The following is a 19,044-nucleotide window of genomic DNA, read 5'->3' as shown; positions in this document are numbered from 1 at the left end:
AAAAAAACGAAGTCCAGATGACATGATTCAACCTTTTTTGTTGTTATATACCTGGATGACTGAGAAAACAAACTTTGTGTTTTTGAAACCATTAGTGAAAAGATGCGTATGCTTACACTTAATGTTAAAGAGACCGTTCTACTAAACATCTATAAATAAATCTGACTTGACTTGGTTGACCTAGACGACCTTTGATGGCGTCTCGCAGCAAATGTTTTAAAAGTGAGGGCATGGAGTTGATGCCAGCAGGCAGAGACGAACAGTTCATCCGATTCCTCCCACCATAATCCTCTTTAATAAACCCTGCTGCCAATTGACTGTGAGTGGTCACAGTGTTAAATATGCAGAGACACTTTCAAATACAAACATACTCTGTGTATTTAAGTTAACTCTGTCTCAGCTTGTTGAATGAATTTTAGGTTTCTGGTTGCTTTTTTGAGGTTTGTATTGTTCTCTCAAACCACCAGCTGATGTACTTTTTAAAAGTTTTACTCGTCTTCTTAGCTTGTCTCACTATTTGACAATTGTTTATGACATTTATGGTTTTAAGACTTATTATGGATGCAAACCCTTTTAAAAAGTCATATTTCCCTGCGTGTGTGTGTGTGTGTGCCCTCAGATAAAACATGAATTGTACATTTCCTGATCAATTATTTGACATTTATGTCTGTCAGAGACCAAAAAAACACAGAGTTTAAATGGTTCTATGAGTAAGGAAATGATGCTTTAAGTGAAAAAAATGTATTTTAAGTTACACCCTGCTTATTTACAACATATTTTTGTGATGGATGTTGGCGTTAGCTCATATGCCAAACAACTGGGTTCAAAGGTTAATGTTAAAACTTGCAATAGGTAAAAGTGTTTATATATTTAGATTATTTAATTTCCTCATCTCATATACAAGTATTTATCATTTTACCTTTAAGATTCTTCATGTTTTATTACATTTTTCTGATTCTGTGATGTAAATGTATTTATTTATTTATTTATTTTATTATTACATAATAATAACCATATAAATAGATTTTTACCTGCTTGTGTCTTGGGATGTATACAGGTGCTGGTCATAAAATTAGAATATCATGAACAAGTTGATTTATTATAGTAATTCCATTCAAAAAGTGCAACTTGTATATTATATGCATTTATTACACACAGAATGATATATTTCAAATGTTTATTTCTTTTAATGTTGATGATTATAATTGACAACTAATGAAAACTCCACTTTCAGTATCTCAGAAAATTAGAATATTACTTAAGACCAATATTTAAAAAAATGCTTTTTTAGAAATGTTGGCCATCTGAAAAGTATGAATGTGAAAAGTATGAGCATGTACAGCACTCAATACTTAGTTGGGGCTCCTTTTGCCTGGATTACTGCAGCAGTGCAGCATGGCATAGATGATCAGCCTGTGGCACTGCTCAGGTGTTATGAGAGCCCAGGTTGTTCTGATAGTGGCCTTCAGCTCTTCTGAATTGTTGGGTCTGGTGTATTGCATATTCCTTTCACAATACCACATAGATTTTCTATGGGGTTAAGGTCAGGTGAGTTTGCTGTCCAATTAAGAACAGAGATACCATGGTTCTTAAACCAGGTACTGGTAGCTTTGGCACTGTGTGCAGGTGATAAGTCCTGTTGGAAAATGAAACCTGCATCTCCATAAAGTTGGTCAGCAGCAGAAAGCATGAAGTGCTCTAAAACTTCCTGGTAGACAGCTGCGTTGACCTTGGACCTTAGAAAACAGTGGACCAACACCAGCAGATGACATGGCACCTCAAATCATCAATGGCTGTGGAAACTTGACACTGGACCTCAAGCAATGTGGATTCTGTGCCCCTCCTCTATTTCTCCAGATTCTGGGACCTTGATTTCTAAAGGAAATGCAAAATGTATTTTCATCAAAGAACATAACTTTGAACCACTCACCATCAGTCCAGTCCTTTTTGTATTTAGCCCAGGTGAGATGCTTCTGACACTGTCTCTTGTTCAAGACTGGCTTGACACATTGAATGTGACAGCTGAAACCCATGTCTTGCATAGGTTTGAGTGTGGTGGTTCTTGAAGCACTGACTCCAGCTGCAGTCCACTCTTTGTGAATCTCCCCCACATTTTGGAATGGGTTTTGTTTCACAATCCTCTCCAGGTTGAGGTTATCCCTATTGCTTGTACACTTTTCTACCACATTGTTTCTTTCCCTTCGCGCTTGGACACGGAGCTCTGTGAACAGCCAGCCTCTTTAGCAATGACATTTTCTCTCTTGCCCTCCTTGTGCAAGATGTCAATGGTTGTCTTTTGGACAACTGTCAAGTCAACAGTCTTCCCCATTGTGTAGCCTACAGAAATAGACTGAGAGACCATTTAAAGGTCTTTGCAAGTGGTTTGAGTTAATTAGCTGAGTGTGGCACCAGGTGTCTTCATTATTGAACCTTTTCACAATATTCTAATTTTCTGAGATACTGAATTTGGGGTTTTCATTAGTTGTCAGTTATAATCACCAACATTAAAAGAAATAAACATTTGAAATATATCAGTCTGTGTGTAATGAATGAGTACAATATCAAGTTGCACTTTTTGAATGGAATTACTGAAATAAATCAACTTTTTCATAATATTCTAATTTTATGACCAGCACCTGTATATTCATGAGTAAGCCTCACCAGTTTTACAAAGAGCAAATAATAATTTTATTATAATGCAATTGAATATTATGTTGTGCCTGCAGGAGCTATCGGTCAACAGAAATTCCCACCTCAAAAATGTGATTGCTGACAGAAATTCAGCAGCAAGTTAGGACTGTGTGTGTGTGACAGCTTTATGCCGCCACATTCAAAGCCTGTGGAGCTTAAATTGGGTTATAAGCCTGAAAGGAGATCTTCTGCAGCTGCAAAGGAGAGGCAGTGTACAGTGCACAGCTTTTTCAGTCACACATTCTTGTTAAATTTACTGCATGACTTTCCCCCAGACAGTATCAATACACCACAGAGTAAACAAGTCTTTTGGGCATTCATCATTCACTGGGCAGCACTGCCAAGCAAAGTCCCTGTTTTTGATTGAAGGGATAAGGCGAAAGAAAAGTCCAAAGTAGGACCAGGCATCTGTACCCTGCATAACGGAAAGGATTTTGATGGAGTGAGCTCTGAAAACTTTTTTTTTTAAACTTTTTTAGCCAAAAGGTATACTAAAGATTAGACGATTCAAAATAGATAAAAACATATATAATAAATTGCCAGCTGACACTGATATGGACATGAAAGATTTGTTGGAAATAATTTTTATGACATATTTAATGCAGATCCTGAGAGGATATTGGGAATTTTCTTATTTGTTTATTCCCTGGAATTCACACACATATATATATATATTCCTCCTCCACCACCACACACACACACACACACACACACACACACACACACACACACACACACACACAAATACATACAAACACATAAACCTTGTACACATGGAGCAAATCTTTGTTGTAGTCATGAGCACGATTTGAATACAATCACCTTTTTATAGGTATTATTGCTGCATAGTACAAATACTCCGATGTAGGAGTAGGACTTTTTCAGGTTCATGATATGCTCTGTACATCTCTGGAATGTCACTTGTGTCCTTGGTAAGGCAAAAGAGCTTTTTTCCCCCCATTATATATAAGAATATTACAACCCTGTGGAAGCGTTCATATTTAGGGTTCTACCGAATGCAAAAACCTTGAACTTGCAAGAAATGGTTTATTCTGAATGACAAAAACAAAAGTTCTCACATGCTTACAACTGGAAAATCCTCCAGGCAAAAACTGATGGATGCAGACATATTTTGTCAGGTTTGTGTCAAAGTGAGAAAATGAATGTGAATAAAAGCAAAAAGGTCGTCATGTCTTAAATGACACAAACTAACTAAACTGTCATTTTACCAGAAAATAGTCAAAGATGCAAGAACATGCTCCTTTTTACATCTCATACCCAGAAACATCTGCATCCCCAAAATACTGTTTAAGGCAATCTATATTTGCTCCCATCTTTTTTAAGAACCTGATATGGACTTACCTAAAGAATATTGTAAATTAAATGAAAAGAATCAATTCACAAATCTAATCTGATTTTTTGCAGAAATTGAGTGTGCAGTTTCCTGCATAACCTCCTAATTCTGCACTCAAGACATTATTCCTACTGCATCTTTATTAAGGCAGCATTATTTATTCTCTGCCGAAGAAACCTAATTTATATATATTATCTTTAAGTAACTATTGACCAATCTCAAATAACTTGATTGGTCTCTAAGATGGCTTTTTTAAATTTATTTAAGCTTTGGATAAAGTAATTGCCCCATGATTGCTATCATTTATGATTGACAACATTTTTTTTCTTAATAACCCATAGTCTCATTTTAAGAGCACTTCTTTGTACAGAAACCATGCTTGTTAAATTTAATAATGGACTACTGCTGAGTAGTGACTGAAGGAATGACTCAATTTGAGTTCTTCTAGATTTAAGTGCTGCTGAATGCATTGTTTAAAGTCACAGGTCAAAAATAAGGACGTTGCTCTGAATGTGTTATTCTTATATATTTGAAACAAAACATTTGTTATCCCTCTAAACCATGTCCTTGATGGCTCAGCTGTGTTTTGGTGTACCTCAGGGAACTATCATTGCCCCCCTTCATTTCTCCACTAACATGCTTCTACTTGGGTAGCTGATTCAAAAGCATAGGGTGTAATATAATTTCTATGCAGGTGATGATCTACTGTGCATAATGATATAACCTACACATTGCAGTAGCTTTGCGAATCACAGAGTTTACCTTATTGAAATCAAATTATGGATGGTCCAGGATTTTGTCAAACTCATAATACAATAAGTTCAACAATAAATCCAGGGTTGTTCTCTTTGGTCCCTAAAATATATCACCCATGCTGCAAGAAATATAGAAGTCACATTTGATTCGAACCTCCAACTAAAATCTCAAAACTTAGGTAATTTCTGACCTAAAACAAGTTTTACACACTTCTTCTGGATATTCTCACTGTGGCTACTGTAGTGTAAATAACACAAGTACTGGCACATTACACTTTTAATTTATTGCATCAATGACGTTAAACCCTGAAAGATGTTTCGAACTTAAATGACAAGGATAAAAAGCTATATCTCAACAATTTGATGAAAAAACAATTTGTTCTAGAAGTTGACTCAAAAGCAACAAAACAAATATGAAAATCTAATTTATTTGAGCACTTGACTGCCTGACATTATCAAAAGTCAAGACTGATCTTGGCTGTTTCTGAATCACCAACAAAAGTTAATGCACAACCACTGCTGAGTCATTTCTGAGTCATGGTTGCAACAAGGATCACGATGAACGACTTTGTTGTTGGTTTCAATTTAAATGACATTTAGCAATACAAACCAGCTATTAAAAAAGCTGTGTCAGTGACTCATGGTTCCTTTGTAATAATTATTGTAGGCTACTTGTTTTTGACTGTCACAGATTGTGTCATGCATTTTAAAGAGGGTAGCTAATCATTTGAAAAATCACATTTGACTTTGTTTGTGGCCAAACCACAAAAGTTGGGAACAATAAGATTGTTAGTTTATTTAATGTCTGACCATTTGTCAAGCACATATTCCTTCACCAGGTAACATTGCTTTGTTGGGTTGTTTAAAAAGAGTTTAATACACAAGTGATAGAAGCAAGTTTAGTACAACCTGCTGTTGGCAAAGTATTTGCTCTTTACTGAGTAAAAAGGATTCCCAAAGGAATTTTGTATTAAAATCAAAGTTTAACTGGATAAGGATTTGGGTATTGCTGGTAAAACATTTTTGCTTCTGTAAACAATTATTAAGGAAAAAAATGAGGAAGATCTCATGATCTCAATATACGTCACAATCAGTGATAGACTACGTGAAGAGGTGCAAGGCAAACGTTTGGCAGCAGGTCTACCTGACTATCACAAGGTTCAAAACCAGAAGGAGGAGAGTCAACAAACCTACATGGTTGTATGTTTAAATACCAGGTAAAGGTGTGTGAGTGAAATGGAAGTAGGGGAGACTTTGCAGTAATGACAAAAAACAACATGTATTTCCATTTATGTGCCGAAACCAGTAACTTTAGTCATTTTTGCTTAAAACTTTAAAAGTGTAAGCTTTTTTTTTTTTTAAAGTTGCTGTTGATCAATTAAAGAACTAAACTTCTAATCTGTCCCAACATCAGAATGAAAAACAAAAAAACAAAGCGACACTCACATGGAATTTTGTTCAGCTCATTCATGAACTTGTTCTTCAGCTTGGAAAGGGCTTCTTTCTCATCCGTGCCTGGTCCAGCCATGCTCGTTGTGTTGGAGCCGGCCGTCGAGGAGAAGGCGGAGGTGGGTGCGGGGGCCGCTGCCGCCAGCGCTTCCCTTCGGCTCTCACTCATTGTGGCGATGCCGGGCAGCCAGGCAGTTGCTGGACAAGTAGAAAAAGATACAGGCGAAACAGACAGTTAGATTTTGTGTGTTTTCAGCTTCTGTGACAGATGCATGTCAGAGGCAGAGAGCTCGCCTCGTCTGATGACTGAGTTGACGAGGACTGTGTGAGCAGCTGCTGGCTCAGCCTGAGTAAACATCAGCTGAGGTCCAGAGTGAATTGGCCAGCACTCTGGATTCAAAACAAAGCTGCTAACTCACTGGAAAAACTCAATATTAACATCACAAAACAGCAATAAAGTGATTATTTATTACCGCCTTACAACACGAGCCATGCACTTCAGGTCTGGCTTAATTATTCTGCACATTCACAAGTCAAGTAAAAGGACATCAGATACGGTAATGTAGCAGGGCACCACACAAAGCCCTTTGTACACACCAGGTGTATTTACATTCAGGTCTGGCTGCAAAGGAAACAGTGTGACCCTTATGTTAACCACTTTTCTTTTTTCTTTTGAGTGCGAGTCCTCACACAGTTCTCTGCTTTGCTTGTTTTGTGTTTTACAGCCACATCCATGATAATCACTTCACTCATTGTGGAACATGAAGCTTCCACATGATCTCAACACACCTCCCGGGCAATAACAGACAGTTTAATTCAACAACACCGAGCTCTATGGCTCATAACTAACCATCAACTGGTGGTCCCCGGACCATACCTGGCCTGGGAATTATTACATTTGTTTAATGAATTATGTGTACTCTGATACAGGAATCAGCTGTTGTAGCTCAGGGCCAATCAGAGTGCTTGTTCATATAATTAGTTTTACATCAAAATAATGCATTTTCTTTAAAAAGTCAAAGGATCAACATATTGTTTTATTAAGTATAAATGACGTGTAACAGTTGCTGCAGCACCACAACCACTCTAACTGCAGATAGGAACTTTTTATTGTGTACTCTGGGTGTGCAGGTTGTAATTTGCTCTGTCACCATAGCAATTCAAGAGGATAATGGCCTGTTAAAGAAAACCAGTACACAGTGAGGATTGATGGCCTAATTTTCCTTCTCTGCCACAGTCTGTGCTCACTAAACTCATATTTCCACCATTTGTTTAATTGGTACATATAAAAAAACTCCAAAAAGCCAAGAACATGTTATTGCTCGTCTAAAAAAGTTAAGTCTGGTCCTCTGGACATTCAAAAAACAGAACAAAACATTGAATGTCCAGAGGACCAGACTTAACTTTTTTTACATTTTTCTACCTGGATTAATGAGCATGCATCAGGTTATCGCTCATATTTCCCAAAACATTGTTAAATAAAGAAATGAAAAAGACTTTTCAAGGAGATGAAGTTTTATTTGTTTTCAGAAATGAACAAAATTAGGCTACAAAAAGGTAATGAGACAGTCTAAACTCTATATATATATATATATATATATATATATATATATATATATATATATAGTATTTTATGTTTGAAACAAAAATACTGAGCTTTTATAACTTTAAGTTCCAAGCTGACACTTAAGTTGAGCAAATAAAGACTTTCTAAAATAATAAGTTTGATCAATACCTTTAAGGGGTTACACTTCAATGACAGTTTCAAACGTATATTGCTATAAATCTAGGAAATCTATTAGAAATAATAGTTTTTATGGCTATCCATGTCTCTGCTATTCCTGAAGAAAAATATATCTGACCACAGACAACAGTCATTTGATCTCTACATCAAATACACTAATTTAGAGCTGAATAAAAGTCTGTAAAACGTAATTACTTGATTTAAAAAACAGTTCTAGTACAAAAACAAATAAAATGAAAAAATACTGACAATTACAACACAGATGTTTTAAAATAAAGTAAACATCATAAAGTGTTTTACATTTTTGGTGAGTCCTCGATACTAAATAATCTCATGCATTATTTAAATTGATCTAATTTTAATTTAAAACACAAAATAACTGAAAATGTGCTTCAGCTGTAAGAAAACATGGTACTGCAAATGTAAATCTAACTGAATAACAAAGGTCATATAGCAGAAGCATTTTTGATATGTCTCCCCAGCAGCGCACTGTTGAACAGCAAGATCAAACACGTTTGACCAACATTAATTCTATTTTTTTGGTTATAATACGATTTAAGTTTTTTTTTTTTTCTTTACTCCTGCATGCCACTATTTGTGGTAATTTATTCATAGAGTGCAAATGAAAATGTAGAGCAAACAAACTGTATAAAATGTATAAAGATAGTAACTTCAGCTGGAAATATGCACTGTGCTGCTGGGGTGGTCAACTTTTGGCAAAGAGCAGCTGAGAATTTATTTCGGAGTGACTGTGAGCCAGCAGAGGAGGATAACCGAGTGTAAGAAACGGGTGCTTGAAACATTCTTGATAAGTAAACCAGGACTTGTGATCAAAGTGTTGTTTCAGGCTCAGTCAGGGTGTGAGGTGAGGACAAGGAGTTTGTGCTTTGCAAAAAGAAATGAGACTTTCAAATCTAACACCAGACATGCCACCAAAGCTGTTGGATTTTTTTTTTTTTGTGTCTGGCTTTTCCATGATGGTTCAACTTTGTTGCAAGTGAGCTACTGCCTGAAGCTAACAGGTGTAGGTATTTTCAGGTCTTGTTCAAAAGTTGGCAAATATATTTAAGGGTACATTGGACCAATATTTACATGGATGTTAGGGCTGTAGGGCTTTGTAGTGGCAAAGAGGAAACTTTCAAACATCACTTAAGGTTATTAGCTAACAGCAACACATCTAATGAGGCTCATCCAAAGGGTGGCATTCAGCTAAAGGGGTAATGTGGGGAGCTCCGCCATCCACAAGTTACTGAAGGTAGAGTAACTGCTCCCAAGGATACGATTCAATAATCCAGGAAGGTAACGTATAAATTACATTATGGCAAAGACGGGTCCATCCCAAAGATCCAGTCCCCCGGTACAAACAGAGCAATATTGTGGTTTGAGAGAGGAGTGAAGGAGGCCATCTTTGTGAAGAGAACCTGTCCATCATTGAACAGGGGTGGAGGTCTCTGTGTTCAACTGTTTCCCTCTTACAATGCTCTTATTGAAAGCGTCACTCAGTTCCTGTGAATAGCAAGTGGCCGTCAGGGCACTAACAGTCGGTCATTAGGCTGATGGTCCTCCTTTATCGTGTGAACAGCTAGTTTTGGCTGTCTCCAGCAAACTAGTTGATCCACTATGAGAAGGTGCTGCTTATCAGACTGTTTGTTGCAGCTCCTCAGACTGAAGTCTTCTGGATGAAACGTTTCAACAAAAATCCACCCAGAGGACCTGACTCAACCTTGTTAGATAGATGAAGAGGTTTGGGCCTCAAGCTGCCTCCCAGGATTTCAAGTCAGCATTAAAAGAACAAATGGAAATGGTTTGGTGATTGATATTTGTATGAATGGATAATTATTAAGAAGATGGTACATTTTGTTCAAGACTAAGCACATAAAAAGTCAGTGAACTTAATCATCTGCAAATAAGACCAAATAACTTATTGTAAATAGTGCAAGTGTTTTTTTTTTTTTTAGTTGAGGATTATTAACTTTTTCAGTATTTGCTCATATATCTTATCGATTCAAGTCTGATGTTATGTCTGACAATGTATTTAGGTTTTTGTATTAATACCAGACAATATTATTATTCTCTTGACATTTTTCTTGCAGTTTTTACTTGAGATTTTTGTTGCAGTTCAATCGTTATTTTGGTGAATTTAATCATTTTGGAAACATCTGAACCTGACTATTTGATACAAAATCTCTAAAACTCAAGACTTACAGAGTAATTTTGGACATTTAATTGAAATGTACAAAATGAATTAGCTGTAATGAAATGTGTTTAAATCTACACGGTCGATTTAACAAAACTTTGTCTTGACATTGAATGTGAATACAAGCGAACGCGGTGCCAGCACGAGGTGGTGATCACAATCACCGCTGCCGTTTCTCTACTCCGAGAACGCTCCAAACTGCCACACTCTCCAGATGTGATTCTAACACTAGGCTAGCACTTCTTTAGCACCACCCATCACCATAATCAAAAGATATTTTTAAAGATATGTTGTGTTGAAAACGCATGTACAAAAACACACTAACAAAGTGCCAAATAAAACACAACCAAAGAAAAAGACGACCCAACAAAGGCACTTCAGTTTCAGGTAAATGATGGCAACGAGGAGCCGACTGTTACCTTGGGCCACTCAACCTTCATCACGGTTGCACAAACACCTACGCATGTCCATGTTAGCTCAGGCCCCCTTTGGTCTCCTTTTGAATTGTTGCAAGGTTAGTGTGGGGGCTGATCCATTGAGAGGCGTGCATGGCAATGACAGATACTTTAACACAGGCAAGGACTTTCAGTGAGCACAATGCTGCGCTGCAAAGTGCATGTGGGAGGCTTCTACTATAGAAAAAAGAATTGATCATCCTCTGATGTGTGTGAATATGAAGAGGGATGGAGTGAGATATTTCTAAGTAAGCCTACTCCTCATGTAAGAGACAAATTAAAACAACATCTATGCATATTCATGTGTGCATAATGCAAAGGGAGCTCCATTTTGAAAGGAGAGTAAATTGGATTTGTCAAACAGTAATTCCAATGTTTTTTTGGGAAAATAAATCCTACCAGTGACGCAAAGACCTTTCAAATATAGAGAGTGAGGCATCTGCCTTTCAAGATGATATGAGCTTTCATATCTGGTAATTTTCTTTGTCATTTACAAACTGATGCGTCTCCTAAAAGTATGAACACGAGCAGTGTGTGTGTGGAGGACCACCCACAGTGTTTGTTATGCCTCTCACACCAGACCTCATATTAGCGACTCAAAAATGGAACAATAATTTATCTCGTATTTGTGCCTTAATGACTGCTTGCTCGGTGAAGCATACAATGACAGCTTCCATGTTATCTTCATTGTCTGAAACAGCTGACAGCAGGCAGTCCACTTGAAACTCAGGGCCATTTACAGCTGGAGGATTGAAGCTTGTTTATCTTCATGGGACACCAGAGTGTGTTGACCTTTTTCCCTCTAGTAAGGCTGTCATGCTGCAATGCTGAACATCCACTGCACCACAAACCTAATTGTCCTGTCACTATTAGATTGGAAGCTGCATTTAAATAATGTTTTTGCACAAAGTGGTTATAGTTGTTGTGCAAAGCCTCACCAGAACGTGTCCTTTCCACTTGGGTTGTCTTATGACTCGTATCACTCAGTAAGTGATTCAAGCTGAAAGAGCTAAATGCAAACCCAAGAGCATCAGCTGATCCAACCTTAATCCCGACAGTCGCTGTCGTTTTGGTTTTGCTTCGCTGCAGGATGCAGTGCACTGCTGGCTTCAGTTTCTTTAAAGGTTTTTGCTCCAGCCACCTCTTTTGAGGTATCCTGCTCGTGTGTAAAACCCCAACCCAATTAAAGGGCCACCAGATGGCCCAGCATGTCTCTAACCACAGTTGTGATGCAGGCATGCAGCTACCTGTACTATCACCTCCCCGCTCTCCTTCTCAAACTGGGTCAGCTTGCTTGTTCTCCACCTCCCCCTCTATCGTTTGTTCCATCTCCTCCATCATCCTTTCATGTTTTCCCCCCTCCCTCCACGTCCCTCTACACCAACAGATTCCAGTCTCCTCCACCTGGAATAATAATATTGCAGTTAACATCATTGTTTCGATAATGGGGCAGATAATGGAGTAAATCAGGGCAAACAATGTGATTGAAACACCATTTATAGGTTCAGATCTGGAGAATTTGAGCTCATGTCTCCGCTTCCCACAGGGTTAGGTCTTTGGAAAAAATTCAGGCTACATGCAGCCTCTAGTTGAGGGGAAAAGCTGCCAAAATTAGCTAAAACCTAGGTGTAATGTGATTTTTTTAAGGAAGGGGAAAAGACAGAGGCAGTTTTATTTTACCTTTATACCCTTTCGTTTTGTTTCTATAGTGTGTTTTGTGAAATGAATCACTCAATAATTAATATAATAAACTTATCTAATCAAGACAAATCTGCTCATGAGTACAAAATAAATTGGCTTTAGTGTGTAGTGAACCTGATCTGACCCTTATCTGACCTCAAATCTACCAGATGGACAGAGACTGTTATTTTCATTGATCTGAATAAGTCTGAGCCATCTGATGACTTTCTTTCTTGAATTAATCAAGCAGAAAAGACAATCCTTTATAATCATTACTGTCTTACAAATGTTTTGATAATCAAATTGTGTTAGTTTCACTCAATGCTTACAGGTTGAAAAGAACTACTCATTTTTATTTTACATAAACAGTAAGTAATGATTTTTATTCCTCATTCAAAGAAGAAATCACCTGAATATGCATTTCTTGATTTTCTGTCTGAAATGAGCCAAGTCGTAAGTATGTGAAAGTTGAAGCTCCGGTCAACTAAATGTTTACTGAAGAAGAAATGTCATGTTTAACTATTTGAGAAGATATCAGAGTGGAGACTCCACGAAGTCTGCTTTTCTGCAATAATCTCTCTGTCAGTTGTTAAACAAATTTCATTCTCTGACCTCGACTTTTGATAAACACCTTACGTCAAAACCACTCCTCTTTCTGGTACATCCACGAATCAGAAAGCTCTAAATTGAACCGGAAGTCGACCCATTTAAAATGTGGCAACTTTCCAGTTCAAGTGAGTTCTGAGGTTCTGTTAGAGAGTTGGAATGGTGAATAGTTCTGAAGTTCTGGAGCGGTTCTCATGTAGTTCGGAAGCAGTTCTGAAGCAGTGCTCAAGGAGTTCTGAAGAGAATTGGTTAGAATTCATGGAGAATGGTGAAGTGAATGGAAGAGAATTCGAGAATTCAGGAGAGTCAGAGACGTTGGAATTATAACTTCTGTTTGAACAACCCACGCACGACTATCTAAGGATTTCAGCAGCTCTCAACGGAGACGCTGAAAGGTCTGGAGGACTCTCTATCGAGCTGATCTATCATCAACAAGGTAACGGTCTCTTCTTCGACTAAAGTGTACCGGAGGCGAGCTGAAATCTGATGAAGCGTGCACGTTCTGGTCAACAGATATAAATTCCCTCACATAGTTCTCTGTAAGATAATCTCCTTTCATCTTAAACTCTTCTCTCTCTCACAAAACTAGTACAGATATTTTAGAAATATCTGAAGCAAAGTCCTCAAATCACCGCCGAGTGATTTGAAGTTCATTATTTGTGAAACTGTCTGTTATTATTTTCATATTTTGCCAAATTAATGTAAATGTTTGATGTTAAACTTTGATTCTGAAAATAAATGACTCCATTCATTTGATGGGTCAAAGATAATAACGTCTCTCGTTCGCATTTCTGTTGAATTCAATACACGACATTACACAGTCAGAAAAATGAAGAACTCGTGAAAAAGTATGCATATAAACGGGGATATATTGTCATACTACAATTAGTGGCACGTACCAACGTGACTCACTACAAGTGTTATGCGGTCAGATTTAATAAGAACATTATTTTAATGTAATATCAGGAAACAGTTAATTTGTATAATGCATAATTCTGAACTGACAAGTAAAACAGATTTTAACTTGATCCTTGTTAAAGATAAAGCAGCATTCCTTGAAGGAACTGCATCCTTGCATGTTAAAATTTTAAACAAAGATCGTGCACAATCAGCGCTAAAAGTCCATTTTAGGGTTTAATCTCAACTTACAGAACATCAACTTGTAATTCAACATCTGTAAATATTACCAAGTTAGAGCTAGTTTTGTGTTTGCCAAGCAGCTGTGACAGACACTGTGAATTGGACTGAATTTTAAAGTTGATCCAATTGAACATCCACTGATTTTTCTCCGTTTCATTAAATTCCATCCAGCCGTTCATGAGATAATTTGCCAACAGACAAAGGAACACACACAAACATAAGTCAACACGATCGCTCACCTTTCATACTGACAGGCCATAACTGGACTGTGGCCTATCTGAAAGTGCGACACGGACAAATCCCAACGTCTTGACGTCAGATGCATGTAATCGTGTTTATAAATTTACTCGTTGGTAGAGTTTTTTGATGTCTCAAATCATGTCCTGATAGGACAAGATGTGAAGAGATCTTTTTTGTAATACCACTATCTATCCTCATGGTTCTTACCCTTTTTCTATCTAAAAGTATTCTGATAAAGAATAAGGGGCCGCACTATTATAGCAGCAGCAACGTGCACTCCGCTCATATTTCAGATGACTGTACGAACATAATCTCCCTGTATCCCAGTATAATGACAATAAAGTTTATTCTGATTTTGATAACTACACAGACTCAGATACCTAAAGTTCTTTCCTGCACAAACTACTTTAATCATCTTCTGAAAGGTAAAGCTTGCACAAAAACACACATGAAAATTGTGCATTTGGTACAATCTGAATAAGAATTACGTTTATTTTCTAAAAGGCATAAAGCACATTATCTGCTAGTTAAAGTACAATAATATAAACATACCTATGTTCTAAAGAGTGAACTGTGAACTCAATTTCTGTCTATAAAACGGGTTTGTTTAAGTGTAAACTTTTCATTTAAGTTCTCTAAAATGTTGTTGTTTATTAACAATAAAAAATTCACAGGGAACAATGTGGTTTTTTTTTTAATAAACAGCTGAAGACAACAAAAACATTGTTACAGTAAAACCAGTGAAGATATATACTAAATTGTTTCTGCAGAGAAGTGATCAATAGCCTAGATTAGGTGCAAAGTGCTTTGAGTAAATAAACAACTAAAGCAGAGTCTCAATCAAACAAACAGGCTACAAACAAAATGATGCCTTCAATTTGAATCCAGAATCATTAGCTGAAATTTTTTAGAACAATTAAACACTAATGAAGTCGCATTATGTGCCTTTTAAGTGTTGATTATTTCCCAGTTACCAGCTGCTTGGAGGTTTTAAACCAAACTTGATTACACTTCTGAGCGAGGGATTTCCTGTTGTTTAAACTAATCCTCCAAAAGACACTCAGAAACTGCTTTGCAGATCTGATAATCTAATAATCATTACAAGCACACTTGCTTCAATCCAAGGGGAGTGCTAACAGTTTAATGACAATGAATTACAAATGAAAAAACTTCAGCAAATAAACCTAATGTTGCATGCATAATAAAGTACTGCATAAAACTATTAACACATTTCTGCAGAAATAGGGAGATATTTAGCAAATTGAAAAAGGTCTAATTTTATTAATGAAGTATGCAATAAAGTGGATAATAGCTTTGAGTAAATTATTAAATGTAGACATATTAAACAAGGTCATCAGCTTTATCATCCCTTGTGAAAACATAAAACTTCAAAATACATGACATTTGTATAAAAGGCAAAATGGTTTAAAAAACAAACTAGAGAAATTGTATTTCCTGCAAAAAATGCAGTGTGAATGCATATTACCGAAGAACTTGATGAAAAAAACATCTGAAATTAACTAAAATCTTGAAGTGTAGCTGAAAATGTAGAGCAAGCGTAAATCAGCAGGAAAAAGCTGTAAGAACACAAAAGTTGAAATGGGTGCAAAAAAGTGGAATTAGATGATAAAGCTAACATTAGCATAAAAACAGCTAAATAGTAACTGAAATAACTGAAACTAGAAGAAATAACCTGAAAGGAGAATAAGTTGAAATTAGCAGAAATTACCAAGAAAAACTTGAATTTATGTGAAAACTGTTGAAATTAGCTAAAATATACAAAAAAATAAAAATAAAAAAAAGCTTAAAGGCTGAAAAGGTAGAATAAGCTTAAATTAGCATAAGAAAGCAGAAAGAACACACTTGCCCAATTAAGCCCCCAGTATACTCCTGCGTACGTCCGTACGCAGAGGTATGCACTTACCTCCGCGGGGTATGTCTGCGCAAAGCTAAATTTTTACGACCGCGTACTGGTGTTGCACAAAAAGCTGCCTGGCGACAAACTGTTTTGTATGCGACACCAATGTATTAAATTCCCCTTCTTCATCCCTGATCTGGCCTTTTCTTTTGCTTTTTTGCCAAGAGGCAGTGATCTCTTCCTCCTCCGTTGATGCCAGGACTGAAATTGTGAGAAATTAAGGAATTTGTCGAATTAAAACTCAGGTCCAGCATGGCTGAGGGAGGGTCTGGAGATTTCCTGGTGGGCTGGTCTAATGTGTGGGCTGGAGGGCCAGCGCTCCCCGTTTAAATTTTTTTTAGAACTTTTTATTAACAACACAGAACAACAACGTATAAACACAGAACGCTGTGGCTGGGGCTGCCAGCTCTAGTTTTTTTTTTTTTTGACCTGTCAATCAATCCAGTAGGCGTATCAGCAAATGACCAATTGGCAACCTTGATTCGTCCCGAAGGTAAACGCTCCCTGTCTGCGCAGCGGCTCTGCAGCCGCTCAGGGTGTATGCTCAAGTATGAAGTCTTAACCCTCTGCATACGTAAACGCGTACCTCCGCACGGATGTATGTACGTACGTACGCGCAAGTATACTGGGGGCTTTAGGCTGAAAGAAGCAGAAGTGAGCACAAAAAAGCGGAAATTACCTGAAAAAAACTGAAATTAGCAAAAACCAGCTGTAAAGTAGCTAAAAATGAAGAAAGACGTTGAAAATACCAGAATGAAGCAGAAAGAACAAATTTTTGCTGAATTAGATGGAAAAAAGTAGAAATGAGTGCAACAAAAGTGGAATTAAATAAAGAATAAAGAATCTCTCTGACACTGACTCAGTCTGAATTAGCTGAAAAAGTTAAAATTGGCATAAAAACAGCTAAGTAGTTGTTGAAATAGCAGAAAACACTGAAACACGGTAATAAGCTGAAAGGAGCGTAACAAGCTGAAATAAGCAGAAAGAAGTTAGAAGAAGCACAAACATGTTGTAGTTAGCAGAAAGAAGCTGAAAGGAGCACAAAACAGCTGAAAAAAACAGTTGAACGTAGCTGGGAAAAAATGTTTAAATTTGCACAAGGAAGCTGAAAGAAGCTGAAGCAGAACAAAATGTAAAAGGAGCAATAAAAGGTTGTAAACACATTTAAAAATTTAAAGGATGTAAAATGAGCTCAATTAATTTTCTAAGAGGAAAAGTGGCAGAAAAGGCTAAATATGTCAAAAAGCTAAAGTTGAACCAACACCAAAAGTCGTAGCGGGATTGTCCTGAAAGAGATGAATGTTTTAACTATGATTTGTTGAAATAGCACAAAAATTGTAAAATGAGAAAGATGCTGAAAAACGTACAGAAGAAAAATGGATCACAATAGTGTGAATGCTTCATAAACATTCACACAACTAGACAAATTAAATCCTTTATTCAGCTTAAATCAGCAATAAAAAAGACATTGATTGTAAAATGAAGCTTCATGACAAGAAAACTTTTTGAAAAGGCAGCAACACATGTCAAATATCAGACCAATCCAGCTGATCAAACTCCAAAAACACTACAGTGCTGATGTTGGCATGTGCAAACCCTACCAGCCTGCTTTAACTTAATAAAAGTGGAAAAGACAAAGACGTGGCACGTTAATTACAGGCCATCAGTCATGTGTCCTTAGTAATCTGCCAGGCACTCATTTGTTAAAAGGCCAGAACCTTAAAGAAGTGTAGTCACACAGGCACACACAAGAGGAGAGGTATTCTTTAAATATATATACAATGTGTCACATAAATGACTGTCAGGTGAGCTGCCTGCAGCGAGCAGAGATAAGAGGCGGCTGAGAAGGCCCACGGCCACTTCTCCTTGTCCAGTGAAGCCTCTTAACTCACCTGAAGCCAATCTCAGGAGGTAATAGAACTGCGAAAAGTTATTAACCCTGCTTTCCAGCAAGGGCAAAACAGCTCTATTAAGCTAAAGCACAAAGATTCCTCCATTTTCAATTATTACTTCCAAAGCGTTAAGGAAAGTCTGAAAAATCTGCCTTGCTGTCTGACAGAAAGGACTCCAGAATCCCAGATGTGAGCAGCTAGCTCCTCTTGTTGCTTACGCTGTGAACGCCTGACGCTCTGCCCGACGCTCTGCCCGGCGCTCTGCCCGACGCTCTGCCTGACTTGTAGGATATGTTCAGTTTATTTGTACGACACACTGCGAGGAGACCAACACTCTTGAAAGTAGGGTTGATTGAATGAGAATCAGAGGACTCATGGGCCCGACATACTCCATCCGAAGCCAAACAGTCGATGAGTGGTCATGTGGTTGCAGGACATTTGTTTCCACACACACCTTTTAAGGTCCACCAGACACAGGCGTAGAGCTCCTGGGAAACCCCTCCCGCAACAGTATACATCACTGCATGGGTTTCTTCCCAACAGAGTCTCCATTCCATTTGGCCACAAATCCATCATGAAGAAAATGCCACTTTTCAGCAGCATACACAATGTCTGCACCATCTCCATCCAGAAGTTTCTGATCATTTGACCAATTTAATGTGTTTGTCGTGCAGCGGACAGTTTAATGGCAGTTCTTGAATTGTGCCGCTCAAGGTGGCTGCATGGTGGAGTAGTTGTTACTTTCATTCTGGGATATTGCTTTTGAAAACGTTATTTCATATTTTTTTCTGGATGTAAATAGCCTTTTTGTGGATTCTTATTTCCTCTGGTATTGGATGATGTGCAGCTGGAAGGATTTTCACTGAAACATTTTTACTTTTGGACATTTGCTATGAAGCGTAACCATGACAACACAGTGGTTT

General features: G+C 37.5%; 1 protein-coding gene across 4 annotated transcripts in view; it reads right to left on the bottom strand.

The window, feature by feature from the left end:
* The window catches only part of syt1a (synaptotagmin Ia), a 177,649-nt gene that overhangs the window by 64,157 nt on the left and 94,448 nt on the right, over positions 1 to 19,044 (bottom strand). For all 4 annotated transcript variants that reach the window (XM_037695783.1, XM_037695784.1, XM_037695782.1 and 1 more), the window contains one exon: positions 6,247 to 6,447. In XM_037695783.1, the coding sequence (XP_037551711.1) occupies positions 6,247 to 6,418 (172 nt within the window). In that variant the 5' untranslated portion in view covers positions 6,419 to 6,447. The remainder of the gene's footprint in view (positions 1 to 6,246; positions 6,448 to 19,044) is intronic.

The sequence above is a fragment of the Nematolebias whitei genome, chromosome 22 (assembly GCF_014905685.2).
Source record: "Nematolebias whitei isolate Nwh7 chromosome 22, NemWhi1, whole genome shotgun sequence".
In the NCBI taxonomy this organism is placed as follows: domain Eukaryota; kingdom Metazoa; phylum Chordata; class Actinopteri; order Cyprinodontiformes; family Rivulidae; genus Nematolebias; species Nematolebias whitei.
This window is presented reverse-complemented; position numbering and strand designations above follow the sequence as displayed.